Source organism: Bombus bifarius, unplaced genomic scaffold (assembly GCF_011952205.1).
Source record: "Bombus bifarius isolate JDL3187 unplaced genomic scaffold, Bbif_JDL3187 scf7180000008194, whole genome shotgun sequence".
Lineage (NCBI taxonomy): Eukaryota > Metazoa > Arthropoda > Insecta > Hymenoptera > Apidae > Bombus > Bombus bifarius.
In genome coordinates this window covers 1,355,384-1,369,382 of record NW_022884502.1, presented here as the reverse complement: position 1 = coordinate 1,369,382, position 13,999 = coordinate 1,355,384, and the positions used below count along the sequence as shown (strand labels likewise).

General features: G+C 40.8%; 1 protein-coding gene across 14 annotated transcripts in view; it reads left to right on the top strand.

The window, feature by feature from the left end:
- Positions 1-13,999, top strand: part of LOC117209783 (glutamate-gated chloride channel) — an 89,697-nt gene that overhangs the window by 66,101 nt on the left and 9,597 nt on the right. For 8 of the 14 annotated variants that reach the window (XM_033452151.1, XM_033452152.1, XM_033452155.1 and 5 more), the window contains 3 exons: positions 4,709-4,801; positions 7,103-7,255; positions 8,457-8,671. In XM_033452151.1, the coding sequence (XP_033308042.1) occupies positions 4,709-4,801; positions 7,103-7,255; positions 8,457-8,671 (461 nt within the window). The remainder of the gene's footprint in view (positions 1-4,708; positions 4,802-7,102; positions 7,256-8,456; positions 8,672-13,999) is intronic. The other 6 variants (XM_033452158.1, XM_033452161.1, XM_033452159.1 and 3 more) reach the window with 1 other exon arrangement.

Below are 13,999 nucleotides of genomic sequence, written 5' to 3'. Positions count from 1 at the left end.
TATATTTACTATTCTACTTTAAGTACGTTCATTTCTTTCATTCAGTTGACAAGAACGTGAATTTGCCTGGACATTCGCCTATTTATCGTTACGAGAAACCCATTGTATCCTCTCACATCGATGAAATGAAATATCTCGATGGAGAATAAAATTGTAATTTAATTAACTGTGAGAGAAATAAACTCTGAAAATCGTGATTTACATCGTTACGATCTTCCACTCGTCACGCGATTCTCTGACGCAACTGTTTGAACTGTACGATGATACTATTGATATTGGAGTATGATAAATGCATCGTTAGGTCTATCGAGTTATCATCGAATTATTATAAATAATCGAAACCAATCAGAGAAAAAGAATGACGCCGAGACTATACCATTTTCTATTCGCTATCAGTTCTCTTTTATGATTTTTACTGCATCCTTAAATGACACGCTTCTGTACTGTTGCAATGCACCAAACACGGCCATTTCGTTAGTCCACGGAAACGATTTTAGTGTCGCTTGTGTACGCACTCGAAGACTCTCGAGTTGAACTATTGTACTGTCTATTATACGACCTGACGCGATTATGCCTACTTATATTATCGTTATAGGTCATCTTGAAAGTTTCGCGACTTTGAACCACGCGTTTCGAAACAACGCGTGTACCTCCGCCTGAATTCAGTCTGGTTGTGTAAACGTAAAAGCAAAGAGTTTCCGAGTATTAGCATGCAGGAAAAATTTGTCCAAACTACTTGCAAGAGTTACAGAAATACGACAAATTCGTAATGATACACCGACGATAAGTTCGTAATTTTATAATCTGAATGCTATTGATAAAATCGAGGTGAATTAAACGAAAAGTTTCGGGAATTTGAATAATGAAATCGTCCACGATGTGCAAAGATGAGAAAGCTCTAATTGAGGCACGGTCGTCGATATATTCGTGCAAACGTGATACATTTAAAGCAACTCTTAATTACCTAAAATTCGTATCATTTTTTCAGGATGTAATCTGTTTCTAACTTCTTTCCTTTAGTTTTGAATACAGGTATCTTACGTTCCTTAAAGCTAAGAGACAATGTTGCAATATCTTTGCTCGTTGCCACTTTTCATTAATAATTCCGATATCGCTTATCCCGGAGCTAAAGTCAAATTGCTACTTCTAAACGGTTCTATCCTACCTAATCTACTGATGACATAAACACGAAGCAGAACGTCCTGCTGTTCCCAAACGTGTTCTCATCAGGTCCTTAACAGAATTATTTAGGAAACCGATGGAATGAAAGTGACTTCGGAAGATGCCATAGACACATGATCGTTAAAGTCGTTTAAAGGTTATTCAAGGACAAAGGTCGCTAAAGGTTTCTCGATGGTGAAACAAGGTAATTCGAAAGTTGTTTGGATCTACCGATATCGTAAAAGATTTGTCAAGATCATTAAGACATGGTAAAAACGAAACTTTCAATGTCCAGAAATATAATCCGACATGCGAGGTACTGCGTGATATCTTTTCAATGCTTGGAAAATCGTGGAAATTTTCAGGATGACCTAAACGATTTGAATCCGATGCCTGAGCAGATAGTTTTGCTACGTTAGAAAACATGCCGGAAGAAGTGAACGATAAAAAGACATAGTATGGAAAAAAAGAGGAAAAAGGCGATAGAAAGACGAAGAGTGTACAGTCGTATAACTTGTAGCTGAATTTGGAAACCGTAATACCTATGGAATATTCAAGGAAGAGTCGCAATCACTCGTTAGTAGTAGGTCGATGCACCTGAAGCGCTGCATCCTTTAAACCTTCGCTGCATTCCTGGAAAATTCCAGCATCGTTTCCAAGGACTACGCCACCGGATCGATAAATCCGGCTGGCATTACCGAAAAATTATTCCTAGTATTATTCGCGTCTTTTCCCATACTCCTCGCCTTTATCTAATCTGCTAACTATCGGCCATTTCATATAACGTCGCCTTTGTCTGATCCGCGCTTGATCCACGCGAAAGCTCTCGTTTCTCTTGAAAATACAGACGCCGCGCGAGGGATGAAATTTCTTCGTCCCGAGATTCGAAAGGAGGCGAGATTTCACCGTTATCTTCCCCTTTGGAATCCGAACGGCGTCCGTTTTCGAGCTTCTCTTATCATCCCCTTTCTTTCGGATTCGCATTTCTTTTTCAGTCGAAAACAGATTTGTCAATCGTTTAAGTTTCCTCGTTTCCGCTGTCTCATCAAGCCCCTCTCTGCTCATCGGCCTGTTTGCCAACTTTCTTTCTTCTTTATCCCCTTTGCTCGCATTTCATTTGTCCGTCCGTGTTTGCAACGATCATCAGAACGACGAATCTCCATACACCGCGTTCACGATCGTTCCTTAAATCGCCAGGTAAGTCGCAATGCATGCGCCGTGCACATCGATGTGACGTTGCTAATTTCTACCCGATGCCTGACCTTGTTTGCACTGCATCAATCGGAATGACACTACGATAGGACGCTTTATTCGACGAAGGACCGTGAAATGTTTTCGTGAGTTTGTTGGCTTATCCCGCAGCATAGGTTCGAATAACGAAGGAAAAGCGGGGATCGATACGACCCGAAAATTTATGCAACGCTTATTAAGCGGCGCGTCGAGCGAACGCGAGAATGCGTATGCTTAACTTTCTACGATAGATTCGTGCGCGTATGGAACGATTAATCGGAACAACGAAAAAGAATCGAAAAGAAAAGAAGGAAAAATCTAAAAGAAAGAACGAACTCTGCATGCGACGTAGCGGAACTATGAAAAAAGAAAAAAAAAATGAAAAGAAAAAATGTAAGAAACGTTCGTTTTTGTTTCTACCTTTCTTTCTAGTTGACGTAGATACATTTCTTGTATGTACACGTATTGTCTTTCTCTCTCTTTACGTGTGTATATACAGATATTTATATATATGTTTGTACATTAATATATTTAGATGTGAATATATACCTATCTAGATTAATATACATAGTCCTCTAGAAAGTGCATATTGGCAACCTTGGTTCCTGTCTCGCTTTATAACCGAGCCCGCCGTGGTTTGCTTTTGGGGTGAGGCCTTCAATTTTTCAGTGACCTAATATTACATTAATGCCCTCACCGATGCCATCTTTCTCCTATGCTCTGTTCCTTGCACCGTCGTGTCGTCGCGAATTTCTTCAAATTATATACATATACATATTATAGAATAATACACACATATATATATATCTTACTCGTGAACACGAGCCTCTCGTTGCTTTGCTGGACAAATAGTCTTGATAATTTTGACGATTACTGGTTCACTAGACGTTCGGATACGACTTTTTCCTATTACGATAAGAACAAAAAAAAAAAAAAAGAAAAAAAGAAAAGAAAAAAGGAAAGAAAAAAGCAAGAATGAAAAAGGAATGTGTCGCTAATAGCTCTGTAATTAACGATTCGAGATATCTTGTTTGAGCTAATTGTTTCGTAATCGTTACTTTGGTCGCTTATAAGCTCTTTAAACAGCTTTCGCAACTAGTGAGAAGCTTGAACGTTTTTGTCGAAAGCGTGATACCTGCAGCTTGTGGAGTGAAAACCACACAGAACACCATTTCGCCTCTATTTTTTCCCAAAGAGAAATCGACCTATTCTAACCATTAACGTGAAACAAGGTGAAAGATCGTTTTCGTTTCAGGTCGCAGAGAGAGAGAGCGGCTTTTCTCTTTCACCTAATCCAGACAAATTTTCTAAATTCGATGCTCTTAAGACGAACGGTCACTGATTGGACAGGTTGACGTCGTAAGACTTGACCGAAAGGAATTAATCTCGCGTTTCTCCTTTACCCTAAAGGGATCAACCATGGCGGTATGCGGGTAATGCTTGGTCTAGTTAGCCCAACGATTAAATTTCCTCTGTGCCCGTACAATTCAGACACGATTTATTTCGTATTCGACGAAGGCATCGTTGCCGGAATTTTAATCGTCGCAGAATAGAAAATCAAAATCGGCCGCATGTGACAACGAACAAGGAGGACGGATAGATCTTGCCACACCTTCGAATCTCTACACTTTCCCGCGTTCACCGCCAAATTTGTCTTTGCCTTTCGTCAACGCTTCACACATATACACACACATACACACACACACACACATACACATACACTTCGCGAAATCAAACCGTCGTCGAACTTACATACAGCTTGTACACGCGTATCAGCTGTTTCGTCTTCTCGTTGTTCACGCAAAAATACGACTCACCTTTCACACTGTAGGAATAGAGAGAAAAAGGAAAGAACACGCGAAGGAAAGATTTAGCCGATGATTTACCGACTTGTTAATTGCATTTATTGGTATTTCAACCTTGCTCGCTGATCAGTGTCAAGAGGGTACGCGTCTTAGTGTAGCAAGTATATTCTCAGCTCGCGCTTCAATTCGTGCGGTACGAATACCGTTCCACTTATCCTTGACATTTCGATACCCTCCTGGAGCTCCTGACACGAAATTCTTTTCCAAGAAACGCCGGAGTTTTTTTTTTCTTCTTTTTTTTCCATGAGAGCCATATCGATCGAGCCTCTCTCGAGATCAAGATTTATCCGTCCCCTCGACAGCGATATGAAAAAAAAAAAAGCAAACAAAGAAAAGATAAAGACAACGAGATGCAAATAGAAAACAAGAGAAGGAAAAGTAAAAAAAAAAAATAAATAAAATAAAAGATAGAAAGAAGAGAGGAAGGAAGATCGTGGGCTGTTCTGTTGCAGCTGAGGGACAGATCGTGGTCGACTACGAGGACGAGTTCGATGAATTTGGGGACGCAAAGTGTTCGCTGTGCCAGCGCAGATTTGAGGAGCAAGGTAAAATCCTCCCCTTCGATATGAACGGTATTTCTTATAAAAAAAAAATAAAAAAAAAGAGATGATATTCGCAAGAAAAAAAGAAGACCGCGCGAAAGAGATTTAGATAAGCTATGAAAGGGAGAGAGAGAGAGAGAGACAGGACCAAGCTTACCAACTCATGAGACAGGCCTAGACACTCAGAGTTGCTGCTTCCCAAATCGTCCTCTTCCTTGGACGGGGAAGGAAATTGCGGTGTTTTTTCTTTTTTGCTTGGATTAAATATAGGAAATTAATATAGGAAAAAAGAAAGAACTGTCCACGATAGAGGAATTTGGGAAACATTGTCCCAAGTAATAGATCCGATGTGTTACGTATTATGAACGTCATGTCACGGTAGCTTTAACTTTTTGTACTCGTTTTGCGTTATTTTATGACGGACACGCGAAAAACATCGATTCGCGTCCAACCTGAGCCGTGTACGTACAGTAGCTCACGAAAGTGCTGCGACACTTACAGAAATGATACATGGATGCGTGATGCAGGATAGGAAACATTTGAAAGTTCATTAGCAGAATGAAACTCGACTGATCATTAACATCGATCGAGTTTCAAGCAGATGTGAAAATGATTAAATGAAAAGCGAATCTTGTTTTCTTACAAGTTGAAAATAAGAAGATGGCCACTTAATAAGCCTGGAAACACAGAAACCGTAAAAATATTTTCAAAGTCAATTACGTTATTATGGCACAATATTTACATACGTAATCCGATATTCGCATATTAGCGGATCTTTGCAATTCACGTTCTTGCTACTCGTGTTATCTTTAATAATCTTTTACTAAACACATGTCTGCGATAAACATCTTACGCGTTCTACGTACATATTCGCGTTGATATTAAATTTTCCAATATACCTAAACATTACAGTCGTATGCCATTAAGGTGGCAATAAAATTTCAAGACGTTTCATATAGCACATCAAATATATACACGTAAAAGTATCCTATACTAAGCTTTCAAATAGATACTTTCGCGAGCCACTGTATCTTTTCCAAAATGAAATCGCGAGAACGTATATGCGATTAAACGTTGATATAAACAAGGAATTTTCAAACACTCTTCCTACACAGATTTCCCTGGCAACAGATAGCTGTACGAGTACAAAGGGTCGAAGCGGACCGTCTTATCGCCTGCGACTTTGTCAAGCGATTAAAAATTCTAACATCGAGATATTTCTAGTATTTCCAATAGGGATATGTCACGCTTGATTGTTAATCGCTTGACAGAAGATCGTGCTTTAGAACGTTACGAAAGATTAGTATTTGAACCGTATGTAAGTCGTGTTAGCGTTCAACCTACACGTTAGTTCCAAATACGAGTATTACATGCTGGACGTGATTCGAACCGTATTTGTTTCAATCGTTTAGCCTATGCTTCGCTTCTGCTTCATTATAGTTGCTCCATTCTTCGTCATCTTTTTTTTTCCTCTTTTTTTTATTCATACCACGAAAAGAGATCGTACAGCGTCGTTGGACCGTTGAATTTCGATCGACGAGATCAATTTTTCGCTACGCACATCACCATCTCCTGGTTCTTTTTGTCGATGGTCAACGATTGGTTATGCGAAATAATTGAAACAATTCTCCTGGTACGTTCGGTCTTATCAGTTGCGTTGATTTCGATAGAAATTATTATTTGAGACTTGGATGTTGTCCCTCGATTCACGTTCACCTGTTCCCTTGAACTTTCATCCTGTTCACGCGTTAAGATCTAGCTCGGCTTGAAACGCTTTCGCGAATGTGGAGCTTCGTTGCGAAAGATTGGCGACACGACAGTGACCTCTTGTTCCTACTCTATTTTTTCTCTTTTTTTTTTTCTCTCTCTCGTTTATGTCCCCCTTGTCACAAAGCTGAGTTCTCCGAGGGAGATCCACGAATGCCGATATCAGCCTACAGAACTATTTACCGATTCAAAGTAAGCCAAGAAAACTCGTCGAGAAAGCGAACATTTTTTTGGAGCGTCGATTACGGTCGTCTCACTGTTAGTGCGAAATTCGACGGTGTTTTACCAAGCAAAGAGAAAAACCGAAACAAGACGAGACTGAAGATAACGTCACGACGAAGTTAAAGAATCTAGGAAAATAATTCGATACTTTAAAAAGCAGAATCTGCTTTGATTCTCCATTGAACTTATCTTTAACCATGTCGTTTAAAAGGATAATCTCACATTCTAATCGCTTGTTTAGCGCCATCGAACTAATTGCTCGCTGTTCGCGTCAGCGCAATGATAGAATCGTAATGTGAATGTAACGCACAATAGGTAACTACAGCTGCCTGAAGGTGGATCTGATTTTTACGCGAGATCGTGCCTTCTACTTCACAACAGTCTTCATCCCGGGTATCATTTTGGTGACCAGCTCCTTCATAACCTTCTGGCTTGAATGGAATGCGGTGCCAGCGCGAGTAATGATCGGTAAGCTCGACTATGTCTTTTAACACGTTGACTACCACGGTGGTCATCGATGACCCGCATCGCGATTAAGATAAGATACATTTCAAGGACTAGAAAGATCGTGTCCATAATGCGAATGATTTGGATAACATTGTCAGAGAAAAGTGCGCAGGTACAGTGTAATATCGCTAGAGAAATTAATCGTTATGGTGCAGTGTATTTTAACGTATTGCAGCTTCCAGGATAAAACGTTGAGTTGTCGGATAAGTCTCGAAGCCCTTTCTGAGACAGCATTTTTTCTTGCTCAGAAATTAGTGGCTGGAACAACAGCATCACCCGATAAATGGCAGAAAATTATTAGATAGAATGGATATTTGGTTTAATTGCGTCATTACGAATTATTGGGACGAAGTTCGTTTCTCACGCCTAGAAAAGGTTTAAGATTTATCCGACATCCGAATATACAGGGTGTACCAGAACACGTGGGACTCACTTCGGCAGCCGATTGTACACTTCTGCACTAGAACAATGGAAAAGGTTCTCGTACGAACGTACGCTTCATCCGTCTTCTTCGTTTTTGAGATACAACGAATCTATCGCGTACGCAACACCTATCGAAATTGTTGAAACATTACAGTCCAGGATAGAGCAAAGTTTTCAAGAAATCGGGGAAACGCCGGCAGCCGTTCGAAGTGTAACCGGCTGCATGACAACGCGTCCACAGATTTACCTGGAAATGCAACGTGGTAAATGCAAACGCAACGTTTTCAACGTCTTCTGCAAAGGTGACTGGACGACGCGAAATCGGAACAGAAGATTCGTTGCATCTCGCAAACGAAGACGGACAAAGCGTATGTTCGTACGAATCCTCCTCGTTGCCTTTACGATCATCGTCGCACGTTCTTGTTGTTGTTGTTAAAATGTCTATTTCTAATGAAATTCGCGTGGCAGTCAACGCGTTAAATCTCCAACGGTTTGTACAGCTGTCTTGCGAAATGAAAGAGAAAGAGAATTCGTCCCTACGACTAAGTACTTTATCCGTTTGTTCGACTTTTAAGAAGCGAATCGGAGGGAAGTACTTTCTTTAATTAGGTCTCAAGAGAGAAAGAAACTAATCTTAAAAGTTGGTATTGCGCAGAAGTAAGGCGGAGGAGCCGATGTCGTTAAGAAAGAGGTGGAGGAAGAAAGAAAAAGACAAAAAGCCGGAACGAACTGTTCGCAGGTGTGACGACGATGCTCAACTTCTTCACGACGTCGAACGGTTTCCGCTCGACGCTGCCCGTCGTGTCGAACTTAACTGCCATGAACGTGTGGGATGGCGTTTGTATGTGCTTCATCTACGCCAGCTTGCTCGAGTTCGTCTGCGTGAATTACGTCGGCCGTAAACGGCCGATGCACAATGTCGTCTATCGTCCTGGAGAGAATCCCGTCACCCAGGTACTTTTGCTCAGCGACGTGCGCGCGATGTCGATACCACGCCGACACCACGTTGCATATTTCTATTTCCCACACTTATACGTTTCGTACGTTTTCGACCCACTGTCTTTATCGTTTCTCTTCTTGTCCCTTTTCTTTTTTGTTTCTCGTCTTTCCTTCTGGCTATCTCTATTTTCCGTGTTCTTATTGTTTACTATGATTTAACCGAAACCTACGAGCGACGCTTCATGCCCTCGAGTCTTAAGATTCGCTTGCTCCGATTCTGTTACGTTATTCTGTCAATGCGTTTTACTCCTGACATTTGCCGTTTTGTCACCACCAATGGTTTACGATCTTCCAATCATTCGTCACTGTGTCCGCTGTTTACTTTCGTCCGTGTCGTTTCTCTCTTTCGTTCGATTCGGTCCGTTCTTGTACCTTCTTCTCTTGGTTTTCGTCGTTTCTTGTTTCCCCGCGTCTCGTTTTGTCGCATCCGATCTCGTCCGTTTCTTTTTCGTTTCTTATCGCGCCTTCGTCCCTACTTGCTACGTCTGGCAGTAGGTTTTCCACGGAAACGCGATAACAGTGTGCCGACTAAAGGTATCAAGGTTTCCGAGATGCGAAACGTTACTATACGAATACGCGAGAAGATACGTACGAATATCGTATCAATCGAAAATGAAAAAGCGATCGACGAATTTTCTTTGTCATTCGGTAAGAGACAACGAACGGATGAAACGTTATTTTGGGAAGCAAAGAATCGGATTGTAAGATAAATTCGTCCTGTTCTTACACGTTATATTACACACGTCGCGATAAAATTGAAATATAAAAACAGGACGAATCTATATCGCAAACCGATACTTTCGCGTCGGATGTACTTAACTTTCCCATATATTTTCTACTCGTACGATGACGTTTTACATTTCGCATTACTTTAATATTCGTAGTCGATTTGACGCTGTTACGTTTGATGGAGAACGTATTACCATTGCCATTACGTATTTATTCTCTGTCTCCGTCTCTTTGACGAACCCACGCTTCTTTATTACTTCGTAATTCCGTTTCGATCGATTCCACGCTAATCCCTTTCGAGTTTTCAGTTTCTAGGATCATTACGTTTTTATTATTACGTTCCCTTCACCGCTACGTAACGCGAGCCCTCGAGTATCGCGAACCTTTTCTCTCGTAAACCGATGAAAGTTCGATTTGACTCGTCGACCAATCCAAGTGATCGCCAGCGAGAATAAACGAGAGACAAATCGACGAATCTCGTACTCTTGTGGCTGGAATCGCGGAATATTTTTTATCCTACGTATGATTCGAAGTGGAGCAAGAGTTAGATATTCTCCTCGACGACACTTGGACGAGAGAAAGCATCTTCGATGGATGCCAGGGGTAAAGGAAGCGCGCGTCCAGTTCCATTCGAGGGAATTGATCGCGCGATTGACACCGAACAGTCGAAATCCTTCGCTATTTACGTTCTCGCGCAGTAATCACCAGTACCATAGACTTTTCTTTTATCTCGGCAGACGACGACGATACACACACTCGCAATAGTCGACCACAGTGCATCTTCCATTCGACGACTCGATTAACACCGAGTTTGTTCTTCGTCGATGATCGGACCGCACCTTTTTCGTTCCACGCGAAATTCAACTTTCTCGTTTTCACGCGTAACGAGAGGGGCGAGCAGATCGTTGGTCGCGTTTCGTCGGTGAACAAAATTCAACGGAAGCCACGCAACGTAATTAACGGGTTATACGCGCTTTAGAACGATATTTTTCACGAATTTTCGGGATCTTTCCCCGGAGAAATTACGAGGCTCTTTGTATCGCTTTTTTTCTCGCGTATATTCATTAACTTTTGCGGAATATTCGTCGTTCTTTCTCCTTTTTGAGCGAAAGTAATGAAAATTACGCCATTTATGTGCCATTATGTAAAATTTCCTCGAATAAGTAGAATGACCAGCGTCGTGTCAGCCGGTAGAAAACATTCTGTTTTAGAGGAGCTGTAATATAATTATTATAAATATAATTAAAAAGATGGCGAATATCCCTCGAATATCAATAAATATGCGTGCAACAAATCGGTATAAAAAGGTTTAAAAATCCGTTTGGGAAAACATCTCGAAGAATACCTAAAAGAATATCGTTCTAAAGCGGTATATACATAATGCAGCTATCTACCGGGTCGTAGCATAAATTTCTCCCGCACAATGTGCATAATATATGTATAAATACAGGAGGAATTTACGCGACAACGCAACAGATACGTAGCCGTACGTTCGAGAAGATTAGCTCGCTTCTCTCGTGATCTTTGCCAATGCATTTCTACATCGTCTCTGGAAAATCGTGGAATGCGTCGAGAAATCCTAACTGTCTAAGGAAGAACGTCGCGGACGGTCGCCAATTTTGTCGCGAGACACGCGAGGTGTACGAGTATAGAAAGGAAGAAAAAAAGCAGGTAAAGAACGAAAGCGTAATTTGATGTGAACGCAATAAAAATTCATCGAAGCACGATCTTCCTCTATCTCCTGAATGGGCATCGACCGTTAAATCGCTTCGATTTTGCAGAAATGGAATCGTGCTTTGAGGATATCGCGCGTTATATCGAGTAATCGCTAAGATAAACAACGTTCTTTTTTTTTTTTTATCGCGTTCGCATCGCGTTGATCTCGCACATGTGATCTCGTTGGCGTGAACATTGCACAGACACGGTATGGTTTGTTACTCAATAATCGCTGCATCTCTCGAAACTCTACGCCTATGTCTATATATAGTTTCTTTCGATTGTCTCTTTCTCCCAAAAGGACTTACACCTTATTTCCTTCCCAATTTCGCAATACGATCGACGAGATTCGTGCGTTATAACACACGGTGAAAAGTAGGAAATCTTCTTGAGAAATCGGCGCACGAGTAAACGGCGAAATATAATTTCTGGAAATTCTATTTTATTGGTAGACCGCGGATATTTATGCAAATTCAATTTTTTACCTACGAAACGAACGAAAGAATAGAAACGGAAATTCGCTTTCGCCTACTACGTATCGTAACGGGTATCGAACTTTCTATATTTCATATACTTGAACGTATTGCGCGCGTTTTCGACGCTTTTCGATTATCCTTGAATGCGTAAAAATCCGCGGTTCGTTTGTTCAGATTAAAACTTGAATCGCAAGTATGAAACAGTAAGTAGTACGTGACGGTATGTAGCGTGAAATTTAAAAGAAGGATGACGATCTCGTGTGAGATTTTTCAAGAACTTTTCGTACTCTCGTCGGGTTCGATCGAGGCTGCAGTATTTGCATGTCTCCAACAATTTCACACTCTTTGGCCCCCCTCTTGTTCTCTATATAATCTTCTCTATTTTCTAATCTTTATTCTTACAATCTTTAACCTGAACAGCGATACGGTTTTTTCTTTCCCGGGTATAGCCGCGCACCATCGTCTCCGATACTCGATCATTTTATGGAAAATTTCTCTCCAGCGTGTCTGCGTGTTACGATCGCGAGATATCGTGACTGACGAAACTATCGAACGTCCTGCAAGATCTACTTCTATGAAACTTTTCGCGAATATATCATAATCCTGCCCTCCTTTATTAAAACGTCTTATCTACCATTTTGAAACTGAAGAGGATCGAAGCTTTCTTGTCGTCCTCTTCTTCCTTTTCCATCATCTTTGTCCTTCTTCGATTTCAAATATTTGATCGTTGTTTCTTATCGAACAGTACGATGTAACTTTATTTTGGAGCTAAAGGAAACGAGGAACTTTAAATATTCCAATCTGCCTTGAAAAACGAAGAAATGCTACGTAAGATGGTTTGATCGAGGAGAACGGGTCATTTATGTTATATCAAATATTTTGAACTTTCGTTGGTACCGTAACGAGACGATTATTCGTCATGTCGTAACATAATCCTAACGTACATACACTACCCTATGATAAAAGCGAGAACAATTAGAAATGTTCATTTCTGGTTATTCAACTGCATATCCTCGTCGAAGAGAAGCAAATGTCCAGATACTTTGAAAGTTATTCAAAACGTACGAGCGTACATACGTTTGAAACCACCGCTCGTGCTGTATACCGATGTCTCGCTAAACAAGTGCACGTTATCTGTGCAACGTTTCGAAGTTTAGTTTCGAATTTGGCCGATGTAATTATGACAATCGCGTCTCGTTACAGTGCTAATGAAATTTCACAGAGTTTCGTATAACACTCGTAATATATTCGTAAAAGTTTCCAATGACAGATGTTGAAATATATTCGTCAGTCACTTTATACGTACAGTGAGAGTTACGAATAATCGTACACTCGGAATGCAGACATAAAACGAGGAATATTTTCTATATCATCGAATATATTCAAATATATGTAACTGTATATTATGTACAGATGTTATGCACTTTAGCGGAACTTTGTACAGAGCAATCAATTCCGTTCCAATTCGATTCTCGATTCCATTTAACGAAGATTCGATCCGATAAAGATTCGAAAACGAATTCATACGTTCGTAACGCATACACACGCACGAGTTATCGCCGTGTCGCAACGATCGTACAGCCAATTACCTCCTCTTTTCATTTTTACGGTTCTGTCGGGATCGCGAGAAATCCAATGACCAGGGTTCTTACTCCGCTGTGGCAGATCGTATTGTGTTTGTGTTTCTTGCATGTACAATACAATCGATCGACGATTCGCGATCGTAAATGGACTAGATGCGAAAGAACGAAGCTGACGCGACGATAGTAATCGACGACGGGCGTCTTTAGATCAGCCTCGTGCATCCTAAGTCGTTTTAACTTTCGGAAAAAACGGTCGGTTACGAGAAACACGGAAAGGAGGTAACGCGCTAACGAGAATTCAGTTGACGAGAGTTGAGTCGCGGTAGAGGTTTTCGCGAACGCTATAAAACAGGCTGTCGAGAAGACGGATAATAAAAATAGATCGATTAGATTAGAACTGGACGTCGAAGAACGACGATGATCACACGGTGGTATTCGATCGTAAGAACGTAAAAGTCGCAAGTCTCACGTCGGAGAATCCAAGAGTAACGCTTCTCGAGTAACTTTGTCGCGTGGTAATCGCGTGTCGATAACGAAAGAAACTACGAAAGAACAAAAAAAGAAAAAAAAAATACGACTAGAACGAGAGAACCAAAAAAGGAGCAGGAAAAAAAGCGAAAAACCGAGAAAAAGAAAAGATACGAACGATACCTTCCCCGTCCTGTAAAAGCGTAAAAACGACAGAACAAACAAAAAAACAAAAAAAAAAAAAAAAGTAAAGACAAGAAAAGAAAGCAAAGAACGAACAATAAAGAGAAAAGCGATGATAAGAGAAAGAC